Source organism: Schistocerca piceifrons, chromosome 7 (genome assembly GCF_021461385.2).
Source record: "Schistocerca piceifrons isolate TAMUIC-IGC-003096 chromosome 7, iqSchPice1.1, whole genome shotgun sequence".
Taxonomy (NCBI): Eukaryota; Metazoa; Arthropoda; class Insecta; order Orthoptera; family Acrididae; genus Schistocerca; species Schistocerca piceifrons.
The window spans coordinates 329,757,343-329,784,058 of record NC_060144.1 but is presented as its reverse complement, the minus strand read 5'-3'; the positions used below and the strand labels follow the sequence as shown (position 1 = coordinate 329,784,058).

General features: G+C 45.9%; 1 protein-coding gene across 1 annotated transcript in view; it reads left to right on the top strand.

Moving 5' to 3' along the window:
* The window catches only part of LOC124805675 (paired box protein Pax-6-like), a 337,185-nt gene that overhangs the window by 177,373 nt on the left and 133,096 nt on the right, over positions 1–26,716 (top strand). Inside the window, exon 4 of the mRNA XM_047266245.1 lies at positions 6,996–7,215. Coding sequence (XP_047122201.1) covers positions 6,996–7,215 — 220 coding nt within the window. The remainder of the gene's footprint in view (positions 1–6,995; positions 7,216–26,716) is intronic.

Sequence of the window (26,716 nt, the reverse complement as noted above, 5' to 3'; positions counted from 1 at the left end):
TATCCGACGTTGATAAAGGTCGAATACTACTCTGTAGCGATTGCGGTTTATCGTATCGCGACATTGCTGCTCGCGTTGGTCGAGATCCAATGACTGTTAGCAGAATATGGAATCGTTGGGCTCAGCAGGGTAATACGGAACACGTGCTGGATCCTAAGGGCCTCGTATCACTAGCAGTCGAGATGACAGGCATCTTATCCGCATGGCTGTAACGGATCGTGATGCCACGTCTCGATCCCTGAGTCAACAGATGGGGACGTTTGCAAGATGGCTCAAATGGCTCTGAGCACTATGCGACTTCTGAAGTCATCAGTCGCCTAGAACTTAGAATTAAACCTAACTAACCTAAGGACATCACACACGTCCATGCCCGAGGCAGGATTCGAACCTGCGACCGTAGCGGTCGCTCGGTTCCAAACTGTAGCGCCTAGAACCGCACGGCCACTACGACCGGCACGTTTGTAAGACAACAACCATCTACACCAACAGTTCGACGACGTTTGCAGCAGTATGGACTATCGTCTCGGAGACCGTGGCTGCGGTTGCCCCTGACGCTCCATCACAGACAGGAGCGCCAGCGATGGTGTACTGAACGACGAACCTGGGAGCACGAATGGCAAAACGTCATTTTTTCGGAGGAATCCAGGTTCTGTTTAGAGCAACATGACGGTCGCATACCTGTTTGGCGACATCGCGGTGAACGCACATTGGAAGCGTGTATTCGTCATCGCCATACTGGCGTATCACCCGGCGTGATGGTATGGGGTCCATTGGTTACACGTCTCGGTCACCTCTCGTTCGCATTGACGGCACTTTGAACAGTGGACGTTACATTTCAGATGTGTTACGACCCGTGGCTCTACCCCTCATTCGACCCCTGCGAAACCCTACATTTCAGCAGGATAATGCATGACCGCATGTTGCAGGTCCTGTACGGGCCTTTCTGGATACAGAAAATGTCCGACTGCTGCCCTGGCCAGCACATTCTCCAGATCTCTCACCAATTGAAAACGTCTGGTGACTGGTGGCCGAGCAACTGGCTCGTCACAATACGCCAGGCACTACTCTTGATGAACTGTGGTATAGCGTTGAAGCTGCATTGGCAACTGTACCTGTACACGTCATCCAAGCTCTGTTTGACTCAATGCCCAGGGGTATCAAGGCCGTTATTACGGCCAGAGGTGGTTGTTCTGGGTACTGATTTCTCAGGATCTATGCACCCAAACTGTTCTACTATAATATATTTGTCTAATGAATACCCGTTTATCATTTGCATTTCTTGTTGGTGTAGCAATTTTAATGGCCAGTAGTATATATATATATAAGGCTCATCGGCCATTTGATCATCTTCTTCTGTGCTGATGCACAAAAGGTGCCCGAACTATTACGGGAATCAGCAAAAAGCCACTAGTAATGAGTATAATGGTCAAGGGCACTATTAATATAATGCACGACAATAAGTTGGGAATGTGGGTCTCACGGGAGGCGTTCCAGAGATAAGTCCCTGCAGTCGCACTATCCTCCGTGTCCTCGGTAGCTCACATGGATCGTGCTGTACAGTTGGGTCAGTGAACATCGTTTTTTGTTAGCATGCAGGAGGTCTACGGTTCGATCCTGCGTTGGGGCGCACGGCATGGTTGCTCAGCGTGTTTGGTCAGAGAGCTGGTTGGCCTCTGTAATAAAAAAACAGAGTGAAAGGATCAACAACGATCTGGAACGGATGTCGTGTGAGTTCCGCAACGATCAAAACACAACGATCAACTACAAAAAAAGATGGATAGAGAGTCTGCCATGTAAGCAGGAGATCCCGGGTTCGAGTCCCAGTGGGAGCACACATTTTCAACTGTCCCCGTTGACTTATATGAACGACTGTATGCAGCTAGGGGAATTAATCTCATTGAAACAATATTGTTTCCTTAACAAAGTACCACATATTTTACTTGAAGCTTAAAAAAAAACCTTCTCCATCGACAAAACTGACCGAGTGAGTTGCGATAAACCTTCTTGAAGTAATTAAAATGGACTGTCCAGTAAAAGAGGTAGATGTAGAATTATTGGAAGACAAACCGAAGTCAAGTTCATGAACATAGTTACGTCTTCCGCAGGTGTATGTACGCCAATTCCGTGGTCGTGTTACGCGCTTTCAGGGATGTTAGAGAAGGGTAAATTTATCAACCTGACGTAAGATATCCTGGTCTGCAAATCCCTGAGTCGAAAGTTATCTGCGAAAATCGTTCTGATAGTTCAACACAGCTACCGCTACTGTTGTTGGTAAGACTGTAGGGTTGGCAACTTTCAGAGGTGGTAGTATGGACCAAAAAGGAAAAAGAAATGTAAACATGGGCTATAACATCCGTTCCTCAAGAGCTATGACGACTTGTTTGTCTTCAATACTGTGAAACTCATCTATTCTGTTGCAAGGTCACTGGTTTCTATATTTTTGGAGGAGGTAGTATGGACCAAATCCAGAAAAAATGTCCAGTAAATATGGGCTCTAAAATGCATATCTTAAGAGCTATGAGCACTTGTTCATCTTTGCTATTGGAAACACTCCTACTGAACTAGTGCACACAGCTCTTCAGAAATGCATTTTGAAACCATATTTATCACTTTTTTCTTCTCTTGGTCCATACTGCGTCCTCCCAAAATATGCAAACCAAAGAGCTTGCAGTAGAAGAGGTCAGAGGTCTCAGAACGATTTTCACTTATAACTTTCGACTCAGGCGTTTGCGGACCAGGGTACGTTACATCAAGTTGATACATTTACCCTTATCTATCACCCCTGAAAGTTTGTAACGTCATCGCGGAATCACCCTGTGTATGCCATAACCAAATAAAATTGAACAGATAAAGGTAATCCACTTGCAAGCCGAGTGGACGTCTCGTCAGTCTGTTATTCTCTTCAACACTGCCTCCGCATGTTTGTTTTTCCACTCTTAAGCAATTTAAAGAAATTAAGAAAATTGTAGAATTACTCCTATTAACAGCTGTTTCCATGGGTTATAAATTCAAAACCTTGTTTTTGTCGATCACTTTTAGGAGAACCGTTGTTCTTCAGATGTCGACTACAATACGAGTATGAATAATCATTTCAGTGATGTCATGTCAGGACTCGTTTCGCTTGATCTAGGTGTCCCCGTTTACGATAGTGCAACCTTTAAGAAATTTTGAAAGTGAGTCGTGTAACTGAGATGGTTCTGCAGCTTACGATGCTTTCCAGTGGTACAGAAATAATGTAAATGTCGTGTGACTAGGGCCTCCCGTCGGGTAGACCGTTCGCCAGGTGCAAGTCTAGATTTGACGCCACTTCGGCGACTTGCGCGTCGATGAGGATGAAATGATCATGATTAGGACAACGCAACACCCAGTCCCTGAACGGAGAAAATCTCCGACCTAGGAGGGAGGCGGGAATCGAACCCGCACCCTTACGATTGACATTCTGTCGCACTGACCACTCAGCTACCGAGGGCGGACAGTGGTACAGAACATAAAGCTCTGTAAACTTCAAATGGCTCTGGGCACTATGCGACTTAACTTCTGAGGTCATCAGTCGCCTAGAACTTAGAACTAATTAAACCTAACTAACCTAAGGACATCACACACATCCATGCCCGAGGCAGGATTCTTACCTGCGACCGTAGCGGTCGCTCGGCTCCAGACTGTAGCGCCTAGAACTGCACGGCCACTCCGGCCGGCAAGCTCTGTAGGGTAGGTAATGTGTGGACTATGACGAAGTGAACAAAATGTCCCATTAGCCAAGTTTAGCTTTACTACTTTGCACTTAGGTGAAGTTTCCACGAGTGATAGCCTTAGATCACGAGGTGTGGGGCCGGCCGAGGTGGCCGTGCGGGTCTAGGCGCTCCAGTCCGGAGCCGCGCTGCTGCTACGGTCGCAGGTTCGAATCCTGCCTCGGGCATGAGCGTGTGTGATGTCCTTAGGTTAGTTAGGTTTAAGTAGTTCTAAGTTCTAGGGGACTGATGACCGCAGCAGTTGAGTCCCATAGTGCTCAGAGCCATTTGAACCATTTTTGAGGTGTGGGCACGAACGGTGGTGTGTCATGTACATACCGAGCACCAATTGTTTCTGAAACGTACTACTGTACATTTTTCTAACCGCGCTGGATTAGCCGAGCGGTCTAAGGCTCTGCAGTCGTAGACTGTGCGGCTGGTCCCGGCGGAGGTTCGAGTCCTTCCTCGGGCATGGGTGTGTGTGTTTGTCCTTAGGATAATTTAGATTAAGTAGAGTGTAAGCTTAGGGACTGATGACCGAAGCAGTTAAGTCCCATAAGATTTCACACACATTTGAACAACACATTTTTCTAGTCGAGAGTTCTTTAAAGGAGAGATACACCCACTACCGGTCCGGCAAAAGATTCAACTTCTTAGAAACTATCTACAACCACATTAGTGCCCAATTAGGAACCTAGCCGTATATGAACGGAACTTCCCGTACTGTTATTTGTTTGGCCCTACTTGAACCATTCAAATGAAAGGAGGTTACCTGCAGACTTCCTGAAACGCCACAGTGTTTTTGGCTGGCATCGAACGTGAGCATCCGGTTTTTGAGGGCGGCTGGATTTCAGTTCAACCTCTCACGGAACGTGTCAATTTGTCACTAGCTGCTCTCCGTTCGGTCTTGAGGACATTTCCCAGGCTCACGTAGCGGCTGGAAAATCGATAGACAAGGCACGCGAGGGCATACTGCTCTGTTAAGCATTCGAGGACATGGATAGAGACGTATACCTGCGCATCCCAGCTGGCAGTTTTGCTACAGACTGCTACTGGCAGCTGTGGGTGCCTGAATAGCGGGAGCAGCCTCGAGTAGCGGCAGAGGATCCGCCATATGGGAGGCGCTACAATGCGGGGCTGCAATTACCTCTGGGCGGGCGGCGGTCGAGCCGAGGGCCAACAGGGATCCGGTGCGGCTAGCAGGCCGGCGCTGTTTACCGCGGCCTGCCCCCACACAGATAAGCATCGCCATCAACCGAGGGGCAGAGGATACCGACTGTCGGGCCGTCGCAGCTCCTTTCACGCTGCCCACGGTTGTCGCTAGTCCTCGCGGACAACAGTAGACGATCCGGAGTCCCCGAAGCCGTCGGCATAGACACCCGCTTTAACGCCGCGCCGATCAAAACTCGACATACTTATAATCCCGGAGGCTGAACACAGATATATTGCCGTGGTTCTGCTTCCCACATCTGCTCACAAGGTCATTCTCAAGTGGAGGCCTGTTCACACTACACGGAAGACCAACACAGCGGTCACCTCAAGTATACGATACCGAACGGTAAAATAAGGTTATGAGATACTATGACAAAAAAATTCGGAGTATACACCGAGGGAAAAAAAAGATCGCTACACCAAGAAGGAGTAAGTTGATACGTGTGTTTCTACATCTGGAAGATGATATCTATTGAAATTACGCACTAGTCGCTTAAGAGTGGCGACTATGAGGATGCAAATCAGGTTTGCTTTAAATACACGCTATAACGGTAGTGATCGCTACTTACCTTTCAGACTGGACGTGGTGAATTGATGTTAGTTAAGACTGCCTTTAAGGTTCAAATGGCTCTGAGCACTATGGGACTCAACTTCTGACGTCATCAGTCCCCTAGAACTTAGAACTACTGTAAGTAGGCTGTTTAGGTTTTTTATTGGTAACGCCACCTCTGTATGAAAATCACTGGCTGTGCTGTGGGCAGTCTGTGTCTGCTTTGCATTGTTGTAATACTCACCATTGTAGTGTTAGGCCGCTGGCTGTGAACAGCGCGTAGCGTTGCGCAGTTGGAGGTGAGCCGCCAGCAGTGGTGGATGTGGGGAGAGAGATGGCGGAGTTTTCAAATTTGTCATGAACTGCTATATTTATATATGATGATATCAACTACGGACATCACACACAACCATGCCCGAGACAGGATTCGAACCTGCGACCCTAGCGGTCACGCGGTTCCAGACTGTAGCGCCTAGAACCGCTCGGCCACTCAGGCCGGCAACTGTCACTTCGCCCTAGAATTTGTGCGAAAGGTCTTTAGTTATGGCAGTTACAGGATTTTTCGCGTTACGCGAGCGGCGCCCTAACCGCTTCGGCTATCTCAGCACGACTCACGGCCAGACCTAGACTTGAAAATGGTTCAAATGGCTTTAAGAACTATGGGACAATATCTGAGGTCATCATCCCCTAGACTTAGAACTACTTAAACGTAACTAACCTAAGGACATCACACATATCCATGCCCGAGGCAGGATTCGAACCTGCGACAGTAGCAGCAGCGCTCTGTTAGTTAGGTTTATGTACTTCTAAGTCTAGATGACTCATGACTTCAGATGTTAAGTTCCATAGTGCTTAGAACCATTTTGCACAGAGGCGGAAGAAATTAGTGTTTGCCGTGAAAGACTTTAAGAGACCTTTTAGGGGAATTTTCAGGGCGGTAAGCAACGTCTTTGAGATGAGCTTTAAATTTCTTTACTAATTTGTGAATTGCATCACGACTCGGAATTCGAACATCTGGAAAGGACTGTTCAAACAGCTCCGGGCAGTACGTGCGGACTCTGTACGCGCATATCAATCCTAAATAAACACTCATTTTGGAATGGAATAAACCGGTCTTGCCATTGTTACGTTCGCAAACTTCACTGTTACAAATTTGACGTTTGTTTCATTGTTCGAATCACACTGGACGAAAAGGAGCCTTGTTCGGAATTAACAGGGAGACGCGGGACCCATTTGACCAATCTGCGCGGCTCTGGTGACGAGCAAACACAACCCCACGTGTGCGCTCATCAGATAAATGGAACACCCTATAGATGGATAATGGTTGTCTGTGATATGGCCTGCGCAGTCACATTACTTATTTCAGACTTATTTCAAGACGACAATGATGCATCGTCTGCTGACTCTAAGATTCGGCGTCTTCGCTTTTCTTTTTGTGCTGCAATACTCTGTAAGCCAGCCAAGTCTTGCTCGTCTAGTGCAACGGAGTGTGTGTGTGGGTACAGGTGTCGTCCATCAACCGCGTGCTGCGCAACCTGGCGGCGCAGAAGGAGCAGCAGGTGACGGCGCAGAGCGAGTCTGTGTACGACAAGCTGCGCATGTTCAACGGCCAGGCGGCCGGTTGGGCATGGTACCCGGGGGCGCCGCCTACGCCGCACCTAGGCTTGGCGCCCGCGGCGGGCATGCTGCCTGGACAGGCGGCGCGCGATGACCTCCACAAGAGGGGTGAGTACCCAGCTCTCAGTACCTAATACCCACTACTTAGTATCCAACATGCATTACCTAGTGCCCAGTACCTGCTGCCTAGTACCCAGTACCTACTACCTAGTATCTTGTACATGGTATTCTGTACGCAGTACCAAGTACCTGGTACCCTGTACCTCTATGGAGACTTCAACACCCATTCAGCTGACGAGGAGAACAAGGCAAATGCTATCACCCTATTTCCAAGGAACTTCGCACAATGGAAGAAGAATAAGCAACTCGTGTCCCGGTTTATCCGTAGATAACGACCGTTTCTGAAAAAATCCGACGGTCAAAATTTTCGGCGAGTTTTCGAGGTACTTCATGTGCCTTTTACCACGCGAAACCTTCAGACTAGCACCACGGCTTCTTAATTTTGCGCCCCGTGTTCGAACAGATTGCTGTCTATTTATTATTATTATTATTATTATAACAACGATTGTTCCCCTTTAGGAGAGCGATTGAACTTGAATTCATAATTTTATCTCCGGACGTTTTTCTTCTTTGCTTCCCAAAAACTCTTCATCCTCTCAGAATGCTCCTTCTTCCGCTCTTCTGTCCATTTTTTACCAGACTGGCGCGATTTTCTTTCCTCAAACTTCACACTTGTGATTTTATTCCGGCACTCAGTGTGGTCTTCGAGATTTTTTTATGTTGATCTCCTGCAGATCCCTCTGGATTTCTTTCAGCCATTCTGTGCCGCATTTACTCTTTGTTATAATATTGAAAATTTTTCTTGCTGTTCTGGAGTCTTCCATCCTGTAGCTAGGCGTTTTCTGATTTCGTCTGTTACTGTGTTGGTCTTTATACAGAGCTCGTTTTGTGGTCTCTTCATCCAAATGCCATTTTTGTTGATTGCCCCATAAATCTTCCTGAGAATTTTTCTTTCTTGCTTTTCTATTTCCCTAATTTTTGAGTGACCAACAATCACCATTGTTTCAGTTGCGTAGTTTGCTTCTGGAAGAATCACCGATCTATAGTGCCTTAATTTTGCGTCTGTCGAAATGCACGTACTCTGGTATTTGCTCCGTCATCCATATGTCTGATATTATATAATGTAGTTTCTGCATAAGTATAGGATCGTTTAGTTTCCAGAATTCAGCAGTGATCCCATCTTCTCCTGGTGCTTTGTTATTTTTCAACTGTTTGACTATCTCTATAATTTCCTCGAGAGCCGGGGCATATGAGTCTGGGTGGGTGAATACTGGAGAAGAGAAGACAAGTTTTTCTTGGGATGGTTCGCAGTTGAGGAGGGACCTGAAATATTGGGCTAAGATTTTGCAGTTATTTTTCGTATTAGTTTCCAAAGAACCACGCCACAAGCCAGGCGCTTAGTATCCCTGTAAGTTTTCTCTGAAAGTCTTATAGAAATTTCTTGTGGTATTTTTGTTGAAATCTCGCTGGATTTCGCAGAGTCTGTTGTTCTCATATCTCCGTTTTCCTTTTCTAATTATTTTTGTGGTCTGTTTTTGGGTTTTAAGGAAGTTCTCCCAGTTTTCTTCAGTTTTTTGACTGCTAAATTGATGTTTATATTTATTTTGTTTTTATTGTTTTAATTTATCTACCCATGTCCGTTGAAGGTTCAAATGGTTCAAATGGCTCTAAGCACTATGGAACTTAACATCTGTGGTCATCAGTCCCCTAGAACTTAGAACTACTTAAACCTAACTAACCTAAGGATATCTCACACATCCATGCCCGAGGCAGGATTCGAACCTGCGACCGTAGCGGTCGCCCGTTTCCATACTGAAGCGCCTAGAACCGCACGGTCACACCGGCTGGCGTGTCCGTTGAAGGCTACTACACGAATGTTTCTTATCAAATTTAGGAATAGAAGGGTGTTACATTAATCGTAAAAGTACAACTAGATTTCACAATAAGTGTCACACATTTATTATGCAATATATTTGTGTAAGACATGTTGAAGATTTACAATCTTTTTAAATTCTAATATTCTAATATTTCATCTCATACCAATTCTTATATTAATTCTTATATTTTATTCATGTGTTTATCCTTCAGGAAGATTTGGTGCATTTCTTTGGATGTTGCTGACCGTAGAAAAATTCGCAACGCAGTCACTGCGAATACCACAAGTTTCGCGCAAAGGCAGGTTCACAACAGTGCCGTTACTTTATATGAATCTCACTCGAGAAAGAAACGTAGTTAACATTGGTGAATATTTCGTGCGTTGGAAATAATTCCGGGGCAAACAATGCGCTTGCAACTGATTATGGATCCACTTACACAAATAATATTTCATTTTTTAAAATTCATTCATCTGATATATGAATAAGGACAACGTTATATCAATTACACAGGAAAACATTCGTTTAGTAATCTTCTACAGAGATGGGTATATAAATGAAAAACAAAAATAAAAGTAATATCGGGTTTCGAACAAGAGTAAGTATCCACGACGCTAACTACTGTGCCACCGTTTCGTCTGAGTATATTGCGCGATAAAAGGGACGTGAAGTACCTCGAAAATGTTTCGAAAAATTTGACTGTCGCTCTTTCAGAAATGGTAGAGTATCTACAGATAAGCCGAGTCACGTGTTCACTTATTTTGCCCCCTCTTCCAATGAGTGAAGTTTCTGCGAAATCGAGTTCTGGCACTTGCCGTGTTCACGTGAGTCGTGTTGTGCTGCTGCTCTAGCGCCTGAGGACAGGCAACCTGTTACACACCCCTTAGATTCCGCGTGCCTGCAGGCAAGCGGTAGAACACAGCAGAACGCCACAACCTGAATGGGTGTCGAAGTCTCTGTACAGATGTATTTTTAAAGTGGTTCATAGAGGAGTGCTAGAGGCACTGAGGATATTACGAAACTGAGGGGCCTCGACAGACTCTTTGCTGTTTTATTCACACACGTGTCAATGTTGCGCCCAAGTGATCACGCCACAGGAGGGCGCGAAATAGAAGAGTTGATGAAAGCATGAATACCGTTTGCTGCTTAGCATCACGTTCAGATTTCAGTGAATGGTTTAGAACGGTCCCTAGTGGTTCTACACGTGATCCAGGGCAAAGATTGCAGTCACACTGCACTTTAGAGGGGTTAGATCATTTTGCAGTCCCATGATGTCCTTAGAGAAGGGGTGAGACGTCCATGGGGGTGTCAGCAGTGTCGAACTTTGTCAAGAACGTCGTTCTGTTACTCATAGAACTGTGAACTGTCGTTCTCGACCGGGAAATGTGTGGGAAACAACTCCCAATTGAAGAGGTGGTTTCATTGGCGCCCCCCCCCCCCCCACCCCCATGCCACCTCCTGAGACCTTTTAGTGTCAGTTCTGAGTGGTGGTGTGTCTGAAATAATTCCTTCCGCCACGCATAAGAGAACCACGTGCTTTCGACACTGGAATTCGTGGTTCTGACCTCCATGACAGCCGGCCGGAGTGGCCGTACGGTTCTAGGCACTACAGTCTGGAACTGAGCGACCGCTACGGTCGCAGGTTCGAATCCTGCCTCGGGCATGAATGTTAGGTTAGTTAGGTTTAATTAGTTCTAAGTTCTAGGCTACTGATGACCTCAGCAGTTAAGTCGCATAGTGCTCAGAGCCATTTGAACCTCCATGACAGAGGCGTCAAAATAAGGACTGACATGGGGGAAAGAGGATGTGTGAAGACTTTCCCATCACGTAGCACGTCCACGGTGGCGTTGTACAGAATTGTAGTGAAATTTGGTGCCAATGCGACGTCATTAACCAAACTTGCACTACACATGAACTTTAGCATTTTTTTTTTTGCATATGTCCGTACCTCGCTATCCGGAGCGCCGCCGAGCCCGAAGATAACGTCGCAGGATGCCTACCTTTGGCACAATTAAAGAGAAAGGTCATTTTATTTTATTTATTTATTCTTCACAATTACAGCCTGTTATCTGGAAAACTATAATGGACCACAAGAAAGATATTTTCTTGGATAATAATAAGTTTGTATATTAACTATTTATTTATGATACTTAGTCTTTTTTATAACTACGGAGGAAAGGTAGTAGGCATCTTTGAGCCAAATTCCAAACTTCTCCGTCGCAATGGGAGACAATTACGCGGTTTCTAAAACATGAACCTTTAATTGTGTCACGCAGCGTACTTGACTGATCTCAACAATCTACACACTCACGACATTCCTGGGGGTTGATTTTTTACTATATAAGTCCAGAAAATTGTAGCATAGTGGAGGAAGACCTGCAGAGGACAACGCTCACTTGTGGGACAGGCAACTGACCGTCAGCATCAACAAAGACCCGTTATTGATTGTTTGCACAATTGCCGAACAACCACCGATAAGTGGTTTCTTTAGTAAGAACAGACGACTGATAAGCTTATATCGTTTCGTGCATAGGGGCCTGAGGATGATTCAAATGAGGCACCGAACTGCGCAGCGCGGGATTAGCCGAGCGGTCTCAGGCGCTGCAGTCATTGACTGGGCGGCTGGTCCCAGCGGAGGTTCGAGTCCTCCTTCGGGCATGAGTGTGTGTGTTTGTCCTTAGGATAATTTAGGTTAAGTAGTGTGTAAGCTTAGGGACTGATGACCTTAGCTGTTAAGTCCCATAAGATTTCACACACATTTGAACATTTTGAACACCGAACCACTCCAGAGATTCGACAGTCTGTAGGCCGCTCCATTCGCACCACCAATAGAACAGGCTCCGCTAACGGTATACTACGCCTTCCACATCGCTGACAATGGGTTCTACACAACGCTGGTGACTACTTTGAAGGACAGTAACAGGTGCAAACATGTAACTCTTTTGTATCGGTTGCGAATAGACAGTTGCCACTATTTAAGTTCCAACTCTCGTATGTTGAGTTCGACTACAGGCCGCCGCCGTCGTCAAGACTTCCAGACGACCATGTAGATTGTTGAAAGGTCCTTACGGTTCGTTTCCTGCTCGCGAGTTGTGCGTCCAGCGCTGCGCACAGTATGAGAAGAGTCATCCCCACCGACGTGGCGCTGTCGCCGGTACAGGGCGCTGCGCCGCCAAAACGGCCGTGAAAAGCCCATAAATTATCGTAAAAATGCAGTTCATTAACGCCATCCGCGGTGGCGGCTATTCATCAGGCGCGTCCGCAATCTGGCCAGCGACAACGGCAATTAACAACCGAGCCGACGCGGCACCGCCCGTCCGGTCTCCCCACTGCATCGGCCGGCGCCTCGCTGCACTGACGGCGGTCAGCGGCACGGGGGACAGCTCCACGTTTAGCAACAAGCGTACTTCTCTCATATCACATCTGGGGACTAGTGCACAAACAAAAGGTTTGCACCATCTACACATCTGCGAAGGTGCGTAGGTTTAGATTCTGTGGGGGCAGGGAAAGAAAAACGAACGTTACCAAACCACACAGCCTGACAAAGAAAGTCACTCATCCAGAAGACTTAGCCAGATGTCAGTGTAACTTCATACACTGGCACGCCATCGACGGGTATGTAAATAAATAAAATTGCGTTTCTCCATGATAGACTGGCCACCAGAGTGCATTACCGATGATCGTTTTCAGCCTTGTTACCAGGTGTGGTAGAGTATGTAAGGAGTGTAGCAGCGTCAGATGCTGACAGACCACTATGAGGAACATGGAGATCCCACATACATGTGTGACACAGCATTGTCAGCAACTAACAGAATTTAAAACGGGCCTCATTTTGGATCTCCATTTGGCCAGCTGGTCAAATCATGCAATATCTAGATTTGTGGGGCTTTAGATTGCACCACTGGCCCGATGTTGGACTGCATGTGAATGTGAGAGCAGGCTTAGTCTTCGTCAATGTAGATCACATCTGATCACCACAAGAGAGGTTCGCTCCATTGTGCACCAGCCGTATACTGACCAGTTCACATCCGCGAATGCCAACCGAGAACAAGTAATGGACTCTCTGGAATATTTTGTGGCATCCTTCAGCATTCGCCAGAGACTAGCGCAAATAGTCCTCGGAATTATCGTCGCATCCGTAGGCTGTCGTTAACACCGCAGAACATACAGCTGGGGATGGTTCTACAACCAGGAAGCGTGGACCGTTGATGAAATGTGTCGCATTGTGTCCAGCGTTGAATCACACACACACACACACACACACACACACACATACACACACACACACACACACACACACACACACATGCCAATGTCCCTACACGGTGCCTCGTTGTCAAAGGATAACTCTGAAAGCTAGCAAGTTTTCCTTCTTATCTTCAACTCAACGCTTCTGCTTTTCGGTGAGTGGTCTACTGTAATCCTGAAGTACTGACATAGTTCTATGAACGTCCTGTGCTCTGTACTCAAGAGGGGGGAGGCTATGAAGAACAACGAAGCACTAAAACCACAATCCTAATGTTACTATGAGTTTTATTAGTCCAGTCCCGAAACTTTATGAACTGATGTGAAATCAGAGGAACCTTTTTGAAACGCTCCTTGTACCTCTATTACCCGTGCAAAGACGTTTTTATAACTTCCCGCTCGTCGCCGTTTCCCGGGAGTGCTTCGCATGCGCACTGGTTTAGTTCTAAACTCGATGTACAAGGTAGTTGGCCTGGTGGTTGAGCTGTGATCGTCGTACTGCGTTTTAGAACAGTGCTGTATTAGCGGATTTCGTCATCGTCTAGGGTGTACTTAACACGATTCATAGCTGGCGGCCCCCCGCGGTCTAGGAGCACGCCGTTTCTTGTGCAGCAGGTCTGGTGCGGGCACGAACGCGCATCCGACGCACCCATTTTCCGCGCGGGCGAGCCCACCGCCGCCGCCGCCCCCGCCGCCCTGCTAAGTACCTGTTACGTTGCGATGACGGCCATTGGCGCAGCCGGCGGAATGTTTGTTTGCGCAGGCCAATGGCTGCTTGCCGCCCGCGGCGGCCTTGTTTCGATAATTGTGTTCGGACCATCGTGATTGATGGCTACAGACGGGAACGCGTAATTATTTCGCGGGGGTGAGGCGGGACGTGGGGGACGCGGCTGCGTTAGGGAGATGACCGGGCGGTGGCGGTGGCCGGTGGGTGGGGGGGGGGGAGGGGGAAGGGGAGGAGGGGGGATGGCGGCGTTGCGTGCGGGCGCTGGTGGCGTAGATTAGAATGGGCCGAGGGTGGCCGCATTCCGCCGGCGCCATTGGCCTGCGGACGTGTGGATGCGACGCAGCCGCTGATTGGGTTCCGGTAACAGTAGTCCGCTGGCGCACGCCGGCTAACGGCTCTCTGATCCAGCGCACAGTGGCCCGAGTTTGTCGCGCCTCTTTCGGCGCGCTCCGCCAGAAATCGAGCGTGGCGCACTGGCGATCGTTAGGTCTCTCCATTTATTACCCACTCGAGCTTTCGTGCCCTGTCACACTCTCTTACATCCTGCGCCGCGGTCGCTCTCAATCCGCTGCTGATCGGATCGGAGCCAGCGCCAGTAACGCCCAGTGAAATTTTACGGTTTTCGTCGAGCTGGGAAACCTAGGATCAGACTCCACCGTAAACTTTTCGACACGTTCATCATATCTCACAGACCAATTGTGGGAACTGCTTCAGCCTCTGATCTTCCTTCCCTTTCCTATTCCATTAACATGTGAAGAGAACGAAAAGTGCCAATTGTGAGAGTTGGTCATAACGTTTCAGTTATAATAAAGTTCGCCTCCGCTAACTGATTGGTGCCGGCCGAAGTGCCCGAGCGGTTCTAGGCGCTACAGTCTGGAACTGCGCGACCGCTACAGTCGCATGTTCGAATTCTGCCTCGGGCGTGGATGTGTGTGATGTCCTTAGGTTAGTTAAGTTTAAGAAGTTCTAGGTTCTCGGGGGCTGATGACCTCAGAAGTTAAGTCCCATAGTTCTCAGAGCCATGTGAACCATAACTGATTGGTGCGGAGGTCCTGCCTGTCTTTAACACACAGTCTCTTGGATATCCTCCGAACAGCTTCTCTCCAACCACCGGTGGAAATAGCACATACCTCCCCTTTATACACTACTGGCCATTAAAACTGCTACACCACGAAGATGACATGCTAGTGACGCGAAATTTAACCGGCAGGAAGAAAATGCTGCGATGTGCAAATGATTAGCTATTCAGAGCATTCACACAAGGTTGGCGCCGGTGGCGACTCCTACAACGTGCTGACATGAGGAAAGTTTACAACCGATTTCTCATACACAAACAGCAGTTAACCGGAGTTCCCTGGTGAAACGATGTTGTGATGACTCGTGTAAGGAGGAGAAATGCGTACCATCACGTTTCAGACTTTGATAAAGGTCGCATTGTAGCCTATCGCGATTGCGGTTTATCGTATCGCGACATTGCTGCTCGCGTTGGTCGAGGTCCAATGACTGTTAGCAGAATATGGAATCAGTGGGTTCAGGAGGGTAATATGGAACGCCGTACTGGATCCCAACGGCCTCGTATCACTAGCAGTCGAGATGACAGGCATCTTATCCGCATGGCTGTAACGGATGATGAAGCCACGTCGCGATCCCTGAGTCAACAGATGGGGAAGTTTGCAAGACAACACGAACAGTTCGACAACGTTTGCAGCAGCGTGGACTATCAGCTCTGAGACCATGGCTGCGCTTACCCTTGACGCTGCATCACAGACAGGAGCGCCTGCGATGGTGTACTCAACGACGAACCTGGGTGCACGAATGGCAAAACGGCAATTTTTCGGATGAACCCAGGTTCTGTTTACAGCATCATGATGGTCCCATCCGTGTTTGGCGTCATCGCGGTGAACGCACATTGGAAGCGTGTATTCGTCATCGCCATACTGGCGTATCCACGGCATGATCGTATGGGGTGCCATTGGCTACCCGTCTCGGTCACCTCTTGTTAGTATTGACGGCACTTTGAACAGTGGACGTTCCATTTCAGATGTGTTACGACGCGTGGCTCTACCCTTCATTCGATCCATGCGAAACCCTACATTTCAGCAGGATAATGCACGACAGCATGTTGCAGTTCCTGTACGGGCCTCTCTGGATACAGAAAATGTTCGACTGCTGTCTTGGCCAGTACATACTGATTTCTCAGGATTTATGCACCTAAATTGCATGAAAATGTAATCACATGTCTGTTCTAGTATAATATATTTGTCCCATGAATACCCGATTATCATCTGCATTTCTTATTTGTGAAGCAATTTTAATGGCGAGTAGTGTAGTACCATATCGTAAATTAATCTCCCGGTCGCCCGCCTTCCCCGCGCGAAGAACTTTTATCCTCTGTTTACATCGTTTACCCCCGGCAACCCCATGGACGTACAGCACACAGACTTTAACTGGCGAACACTTTGGGGACGCGTCCAGGCACCCCTTCTACCATCGAACAACTCTGCATTCTGGTATGTCGTTGTCAGCGGTGAATTCCTGACCAATCTTTAGCTTCATCATATGTGAGTGACTACTTCGCCACTTTCCCTTGACTACCAACTCGTCGACATCGACGAGCATCGTCTTACATGCCGCTTGAAACGGGACGTTTGGCTCCTCATCCGACACATCGTGAGCTGCTACCTCCACACTCTGCCAATGACGGTTACCCCGGAGTTCCTGCTGTTGCCACAGACTTCACACTGTCGTCTTGCAAAACAACACCCTGTCATCTGGTTTCGGGGACAGGCTTTATAATATCTGTTTCACAGCAGTCCACATACAGTTCTCCTGGTTTCAGGTCGTAATCGCGCACATACGCTCACTCGGTTGCCCCATTACCGACGGACGTTCACAGCATATCTCCACAGCGTCTTTCTTGCCCCCTCCCCTCCCCCCTCCTCCAGCTCCAGGTGGGGTGCGTCCTGTCTACACATTTCATGACGCATCCGTGATCACCTTCCACGGTACGGTGCACCTACACGTACATGGCAACGAACGGATAAAATTTAAAAAAAAGACCCTTGTTTCATGGGTCTCTCGCCCCTCACTCCCATTGCCCTTAAGAATCGGCGCTCGACCGATGGTCCGTTTTAGCTATCGAAGTTTCTTTAGTTGGTGATGTGTGTGTGTGTGTGTGTGTGTGTGTGTGTGTGAGTGTGTGAGAGTGTGCGGGGGGGGGGGGGGGGTGAGGTTTAAGTGTAGCTAGTATGCAACTGCTGAAGAGGGATCGGTTTATTTTTGTTTGATTGGGTCACAAGTGGTGGTGCCCCGTAGGGTTCGTCCTCCTTTTTATTTCATTTTGCTAGGTACCCTTAAAGCGCCAGTCAAATAGAAGAAGAAGTCGTCAGCGCGCTTGAATGCCACGCGAGGGGCTCGGGTTCCATTCCCGGACGGGTCGGAGATTTTCTCCGCTCGGTGGCTGGATGTTGTGTAGTCTTCATCATCTTCCGACAGAAATCAGCCACAAATCTGAATTAATACAATTTTTTGTTTCTGTGGGGATCCACAGCTTCCAAATGCTTAATAAAAGAAAACATGGTACATAATAGGCTGTAATGTAAAAGGTCTTTATTTAAATCGCGCTACTAGCTAATTTCGACAACTTTTCATTTTCAAGCAGCTTGGTATCACCTTCTTTTTCAGACAGTTCTTATTGAACCGTATACATTCGTTCAACTTCAGCATCTTTATTCAGATAAGATGGTATTTAATTACAGTATCCCTTGCTGTAGTAGTCAAAGTCTTTAAAATTTTGTGGATCACCACAGAAACAAAATTTGAAGACTTTGCCTAGTACAGCATGAGATACTGAAATAAAATACTAGGGTATTTGCATGAAGATGCTGAAGTCGAGCGGAAGTATTCAGGGTGTAAATTTTAAGTTGACAAACCAGAATAACTCGAAAAATTAGCTTCACACGAAAAAATGTGTAGAATCCAAAGTTGATTATTTTCGAGGGGGAGATCTGCTGGTACTAAAATTAGCCCGCCACCCCAGCCCCCTGGAGGTGGGGCGGGAGGCAACTTTAAAATTTCAAATAGGAACCCCCATTTTTTTATTGCAGAATCAGATTCTACATAAAAGACTACCTACATTTTGTCTTAAAAATTTGTTTTGATTCTTGGTAGTTGGCGCTATAATGCAAGAGAATCCATGTTCTCATTTTTGCGTGGAAAATGGTTACGGATATATAAAAATACTTATTTACTTAGTAAATTTTGATTCGCTAAAACTAAAACTCTCGTTATCTCCCCATAGGGTTGGGTTTGAGAGAGAGGAATTAGAGTTTTTCAAATGATGACCCAAATATTTGGGTTCGTGAGTCAGTTTTTTAGTTAATGAGTTTACTCCTTAGTAAGTAGGATGTTTGGTTAGTTAGTTAATTATTCAGATGATTTGTTTGCTAATTAAAAGCTGTGTGGCCTCATGACCATGAAACAAACAAAACTTATCCGAATCTGCGGAAAAAAATTAATATTTTGGTCAACATTTGTAAAACTCTAACGTACGTAATGTACAAACATTGTTCGAACAACGACGTATACCACTGATTTACTGGCAGAAAGTTCGCTTTACATGAAATCTATCGAAAATTCCTTTGATGCAGTTGGTCGGTAGTCTATGCCATCCTCTTCAGCAACACGTATACCCAAAGTCTTCAGTTACTTGTAGGAAGTGCTTCCATTTCAGTATTGCCCTGCAGTTTTTATGTTCTACAGCACGCTTAAGTACCACAGAAACTATTCTGAAGCCTTAACACAAGTCCTACTATCCTGTCCCTTCTTATATTCAACCTTTTCCACTTTTTTCCGTTCTTAATTTATCACTCCATTTCATTTTCAGCGTCCTGCTGTAGCACCACATTTCATAGAATCGATTTTCTTCTGCTATAGTTTTCTCGCAGTCCATGACTCATCCACACAATGCTGCATTTTGGACGTACATTCTCAGAAATTTCTTCGTCAAATTATGGCCTCTTTTTGCTGCTAACAAACTTCATCTGCTGGGCAAAATCTTCTTTTCTGTGCTGGTCTGTTTCTTACATCATCTTTGCATTGTCCATCAAGCATTATTTTACTTATAAGGTTTCATAAATCTTTCAACTCATCTACTATGTGGTGTCAAATTTTAGTAAGTTCATCACTAATCTCATTTCTGCTTCTCCTCGTTGCTGTCGTTCTTCTTTTGTGTCATTTCCATGCTCAATAGACTGTTCTTTCCAGTCAACAGCTACTGTAATTTTTACTCATTTCCTGTGAGAATAGCAAATCTCATCATTGACATCTTTTCGAATCTTACCAACGAAATCTTTCCATCCTGAATTTTAGTGCTACATTTGAAGCGTTTTTTTTTATTTCTGTCATTAGTTCATCGAAGTACAGCTTGAAAAGAAGGGGACAAAGACTGTATCACACTCTTAGGTACTTTTTGATCTGAGCACTTGTCTTTTGATCTCAACACTCTGCTGGACCCACATCGTGCTTATTCGTTTTCTTTTCCGTGTCCATTTGTCCCGGATCGGTGTAGGCTCGGGTTGGTTATTAACAGATTTGACACGGTTACATTAAGGGGTGGCCGGAGACCCTCTCTGTCGACTTTCCGTTATCACAGGGAGGAATACATGCTCCCCTACTGTCTGGATGCGGTGTTAAGCATGTGAAAGAGAGCGAAAGTTATCTAAATGTTTAGAATTGTGTAGCGGAGGTGGGCAGATTCGATTCGTAAAGAAAGATAGATGAAAGGGGAGAGAGAGAGAGAGAGAGAGAGAGAGAGTGAGAGAGAGAGAGAGAGAGAGAGAGAGTTAAGCTTTATACTACACTGAAAGTTTTCGTTCTAGTCTTATGTGTATTGTATTGCACTTAAATCTACCATATTGAGTACTACGGATTTCACAAACGCTAGTGAATAATGTACGTCCCTTTCCGGTGACCGAGACGTCTAATTTTACTTCGAAAGAAATAGTACCTCTCAAGTTTGCAAGATTATTATAATTTTAACACAAATGAAATACCCCTTTGTTATGAGTTGCTGCCACTTCTTTTCATTTCAGCGGACAAATTACGGCGCGATTCCTTCAGCACGGAATCCTTGCATTTGTATCGCGCAAAAGTGATGAGAATATCTGCGCCTTTCATGAGAATCCCCGCGAATAGCCGCGTGTATACTCTAAGATTAAGCGTACAAACGTGTCCTCGCAGCGTCCTTTGTCAGGCGTGTCTTTCATCTTCCGCGAAACGAGGACAAAGCGCCAGCGAAGGCACGGCTGCGCACGCGAGCCGGCAGCGTGGAGGTGGGAGTTTAATATCTCCGGAAGAGAGCGCCCAGATACTTATTGCTCACTCCGGGTGCCTTTTTTGTGCTCGCAGAGATGATTAAAACGCCGAGTTCCGTCGCCGAGCCCGCTGTTTTTGCGTTCGTTCGCCCGCGCGCTCGCGGGAACTAGCTGCGGCATGTACATGCGCTGCCGCGGATGACACTGTACACCTCTCATCTCGCTAACTGTTCACTGGTCGGCGATCAGTTCATTACAGGCTGAAGGGTTACTTGCAGCCCTTTGAGTTCACTTGCCCACCTTGCTCCTTCCTGCTCCGACCTCCATTCATATACACTGAAGTGAAAAAAGTCATAGGATATCGCCTAATATCGTCTCAGATACTCTTTTGTCCCGATTAGTGCAGCAGCTGGACGTAGCGTCGTTGGAAGTCTGCTGCAGAAAAATTGAGTGATTCTGCCTCGCCGGCCGTGGTGGCCGAGCGGTTCTAGGCGCTTAACTCTGGAACCGCGCGACTGCTACGGTCGCAGGTTCGAATCCTGCCTCGGGCATGGATATGTGTGATGTCCTTAGGTTAGTTAGGTTTAAGTAGTTCTAAGTTCTAGGGGACTGATGACCTTAGCAATTAAGTCCTATAGTGTTCAGAGCCTCGATTCCCGGCGGGGTCAGGGATTTTCTCTGCCTCGTGATGACTGAGTGTTGTGTGATGTCCTTAGGTTAGGTTTAAGTGATCTAAGTTCTAGGGGACTGATGACCATAGATGTTAAGCCCATAGTGCCCAGAGCCTTTTTTTTTTTTTTTTTTTTTTTTTTTTTTTTTTTTTTTTTTTTTTCAGAGCCATTTGAACCATTTTTGATTCTGCCTCTATAATTGCGAAAGTGTTGCCCATGCAGGTATGTGTGCACGAACTGACATCTCGAATATGTCCCATAAAAGTTCCATGGGATTTTGTTTGCAGATGACACAAGTATTGCAATAAATAGTATGTCGAGTGTAGTTCTAGAAAGATCTGCTAATGATATTTTCATGGATATTAATAAATGGTTTAAAGCCAACTCACTAACATTAAACTTCGAAAAGACCCACTATATGCAATTCAGAACCAGTAAGAGGCTTGCACCCAGCATATGCATAAAGTATGAAGAAGAGCGGATAGAAGAGGTTGACAGTCTTAAATTCCTGGGATTACAACTTGATAATAAAAATTCAGTTGGGAGTAGCACACCACAGAACTGCAGAAACGCTTTAACAAATCTGTATTTGCATTTCGAGTGTTGGCAGACATAGGCGACATAAAAATGAAAAAGCTTGCACACTTCGCCTACTTTCATTCCATAATGTCATATGGTATAATATTTGGGGATAACTCTTCAAGTGAAACAAAAGTTTTCAGAGTCCAAAAGCGTGTAATACGTATTATTTGTGGAGTAAATTCACGGACGTCCTATAGAAACCTCTTCAAAGAACTGGGTATACTAACTACTGTCCCTCAGTATATTTACTCCTTAATGAAATTTGTCCTAAATAATATATCTCTTTTTCCAACAAACAGCTCAGTTCATACATACAATACCAGGAACAAAAATGATCTGCACAAGGATTTAAAAGCACTTACTTCAGTTCAAAAAGGGGTCCACTACTCAGGAACACTCATCTTCAATAATTTGCCAGCAAACATAAAAAATTTAGTTACAAATAAAGATCAATTTAAAAGGAGCCTGAAAGACTTACTGGTGGCCAAATCCTTCTACTCCATTGACGAATTTTGTAATAGAAACAAATGATGTATTGTATATATTCATACTATAAGTATTGTTATTTCAGCTAAAAAAAAAAAAGTTTGACATGTTTCACATCCACGAGGATCTCTTCAGCACGGATCTATGAAACGAAAAACTAATCTAATCTAATCATGTAGAGTCACCTGCGTGGCCATATCATTCGCTCGAACTGTCCAGTATGTTATTCAAACCAGTCGTGAACAATTGCGGGCCGACGACATGGCGCGTTGTGATGCCAGGAGGGACAACCGATAGAGGTACTCAAGGTACTCTTCCGCCACACACCGTCAGGTGACTTGCTGAGTGTGGATGTAGATGAATAAAAATTGCATCGTTGTTTGGGAAAATGAAGTCCATGAAAGGCTGCAAATGGTCTTCAAGTAGTGGAATATAATCATTCCCAGTTAATAATCGGTTCCTTGGTACCAGATGATCCAGTCCATCCCATGTAAACACAGACCACACAGTTACTGACCCACCACCTGCTTGCAACTGAAATCTGGTCTCACCTGAGCACGCCACGGTTTCCAGGTCGTTTAGGGCCCCACCGAGAGAGGTGCTGTAGGTGTTGTCGTGCTGTTAGCAAAGGTACTGTAACTAGGCTGTTTAGGTTTTCTTATTGGTAACGCCACGTTGCGCTCTGTATGAAAATCACTGGCTGTGCTGTGTGCAGTCTGTGGTTAGTTTGCATTGTTGTCTGCCATTGTAGTGTTGGGCAGCTGGATGTGAACAGCGCGTAGCGTTACGCAGTTGGAGGTGAGCCGCCAGCAGTGTTGGATGTGGGGAGAGAGATGGCGGAGTTTTGAAATTTGTAAGACTGGATGTCATGAACTGCTATATACATTATGACTTTTGAACACTATTGAGCTGGCAGTAGTGGCGCTCGCTATATTGCAGTAGTTCGAGTAACGGAGATTTTTGGTGAGGTAAGTGATTTGTGAAAGGTATAGGTTAATGTTAGTCAGGGCCATTCTTTTGTAGGGATTTTTGAAAGTCAGATTGCGTTGCGCTAAAAGTATTGTATGTCACTTTAGTGAATGTTTGAGTACGTTCAGTTTTGCTCAGCTGTTTGAAAAGCAAATAATGTAAGAGGTTTATCAGCACAGTAATTCAGAAATTTTTCTAAGGGGACGTTTCAGTACTCGCGTCGGTTGTCAGATGCTGTAGCCCATTAACGCCACATTTCGCTGCACTGTCCTAATGGATACGTTCGTCGTACCTCCCACATTGATTTCTGCGGTTATTTCACGCAGTGTTGCTTGTCTGTTAGCACTGACTACTCGACGCAAAGGGCCGCTGCTCTCGGTCGGTAAGTGAAAGCCGTCGGCCACTGCGTTGTCCGCCTGAAATTTGGTATTCTCGGCATACTATTGACACCGTGGATCTCGGAATATTGAATTCCCTACCAATTTCTGGAAAGTAATCTCCCTTTCGTCTAGCTTCAATTACCATGACGCGTTCAAAGTCTGTTAGTTCCCTTCTTGTGGCCATAATAACCTCAGACACCTTTTCACATGAATCACCTGATTCCAATGACAGCTCCGCCAATGCACTGCCCTTTGATACGCTTGTGTACACTACACTACAAATGGTTCAAATGGCTCTGAGCACTATGGGATTTAACTGCTGAGGTCATCAGTCCCCTAGAACTTAGAACTACTTAAACCTAACTAACCTAAGGACATCACACACATCCATGCCCGAGGCAGGATTCGAACCTGCGACCGTAGTGGTCACGTGGTTCCAGACTGTGGAGCCTAGAACCGCTCGTCCACTACAGCCGGCACGCTACACTACAGCCACCTGTATATGTGCACATAGGTATTCCATGATTTTTGTAGCCTTAGTATAAGGAGCGATCGAAAAGTTTCTTTTGACAGCCCTGCTGCAGCACATATGCACTGTAGTGAGACTCCGCTGCGGGTATATAAGCAACGACATGTAGGCAAAGGATTAATGTGGTATTCGTGTCTCTCCGATGTGCGTGTCGTAAATCAGGAAACGTGAACCATAGCGACGTTATTACCAAATGTGTCCAAACAGGACCAACATGCTGTTATGTTTTTCTTTGTCGCCGAATGACAAACACCGGTAGACATCGATTGGAGAATGAAGAATTTGTATGGGGCAGCAAGTCTGCCGAAAACCACCGTTGGGGAATGGTGAGCCAAGCTCTGCTCTAGTCGCGCTTCGACACAAAACGCCGTTCGTCTGGGAGACCTGCCTCATCCACTGATTGCAAAGAACCTGGTGTCTCTATACTGATGAAAGGTACTGCGCAACGATGTAGAAATTACGAAGTGATATTATGTCGAAACGTCCGAGAAAACTGCGATAAGGGATGCTGTTGCTTCATTATAATGCACTTCACCATATCACAAATGTCGTAAACGCGGAAATTACGCGAACGTAAGTGGGAGACATTCGAGACCTGCCTCTTATTCCTGATCTCTCGCCAAGTCATTATCACGCTTTCGGTCGCTTAAAAACGACTTTGGAGGGTCGACGATTCCTGTTGGACGAAGATATGGAGCAGGCAGTTATGGATTTCTTCGCGCAGCAGGACAGGTGTTTTACCAAACAGACATCTTCAACCTCGTGGGTCGGTGGGATGCATGCATACCCGAAGGAACGGTCGCTTAGGCGACTACAGCCGTTATGAGACACATGAAATGTATTAGCAGTTTCGAATATGGACAACCAGCAGTTGTGTAATGGATGCATGTATGTCCGAAGGAACATTCCATCGTAATTCTGAACAACACAGGCACTGCATTGTCGTAAAACTTCCAATGTAGAAGAGTACGCTGCCTTAAGTAAAACAAGCTGTGGTCGTTAGGCAGCGTTAGTGTAGAGACGCTTTCGAATATAGCGTCAAAAAATTTTAGTATTAGGCATACAGTCACTTCCTATGAAGTCAATAAATGTTATAAACGTAATTAAATGTTCTGTGGATTAATGTAAAGATGGAACCACTTAAATATATGACACACTGCTGTAGAAACGAGCAGAAATATTTCTTAAAATTATATACAGGCTACATTATGTAAAATAGGAATGATGGAACAAATGGTGACTCTATTGTCACAATATAGGGCAATGGCGTGAGAATATTAAAATTAAAACGGAATGTTGGACACTAGTATCGACGACATCTCGCAGTTGTCGTAGTTACTTGAGGTGTTGATACTGGAGTCGAGGCTTGATAAGCCACGGCTAGCACACACACTCACACACACACACAAACACACACACACAGTGATGCTAATGAAATACACCCGCTTCACACGCATCACTAACCAAACTCTACTGGATAAGTCCGCACAATACGCCATTCAGCGTCACATATAGGCCTACAGTTAACATAATCACAGAAGTCAGCTTACGTTAGATATGCCTCGCACGACGTTACGTGAACTCGAATTTGTGAAGGGTGCAATTCATCGTTGCGACTGGGTCAACGCAGATATAAATACATCCATTTAATCCGGCGTTGTAGATTGGCGCAATGCTTACAAGGGAACCTCCCCATCGCACCCCCCTCAGATTTAGTTATAAGTTGGCACAGTAGATAGGCCTTGAAAAACTGAACACAGATCAATCGGGAAAACAGGAAGAAGTTGTGTGGAACTATGAAAAAAATAAGCAAAATATACAAACTGAGTAGTCCATGCGCAAGATAGACAACATCAAGGATAGTGTAAGCTCAGGAGCGCCCCGTGGTCCCGTGGTTAGCGTTAGCAGCTGCCGAACCAGAGGTCTTTGGTTCAAGTCTTCCCTCGAGTGAAAAGTTTACTTTCTTTATTTTCGCATAGCTATGATCTTCCGTTCGTTCATTGACGCCTCTGTTCACTGTAATAAGTTTAGTGTCTGTGTTTTGCGACCGCACTGCAAAACCGTGCGATTAGTAGACGAAAGGACGTGCCTCTCCGATGGGAACCGAAAACATTTGATCGCAAGGTCATAGGTCAACCGATTCCTCCACAGGAAAACACGTCTGATATATTCTATACGACAATGGTGACGGCATGTGCGTCACATGACAGGAATATGTTGTCGACCGACCTAACTTCTACACTTGGCGAATGGGTAAAAAGATTCTTCTACCTTGCCCGATTTAGGTTTTCTTGTGGATGTGATAACCACTCCCAAAAAGTGATGTAAACATAAGAGTTTGTCACATAAACTGCAACAAATGAATGCAACACTTTCGATGTTTGTTTAGGTGTAGCGTCCCCATACTACGGCGCAGTTACCTCGCATCGGTCGGACGGACGGACAGATAATAACTGTCTGAAAATAAAAAATTAAACTTTTCACTCGAGGGAAGTCTTGAACCAAGGACCTCTCGTTCCGTAGCTGCTCACGCTAACCACGGGACCACGGCGCTCCTGAACTCATATTATACTTGATGTTGCCTATCTTGCACATGGACTACTCAGTATGTATATTTTGCTTATTTTTTCATAGTTCCACACAACTTCTTCCTGTTTTCTCGATTGATCTGTGTTCAGCTTTTCAAGGCCTATCCACTGTGCCAACTTATAACTAAATCTGAGGGGGATGCGATGGGGAGGTTCCCTTGTTAGCATGTAAACCTTACGTATC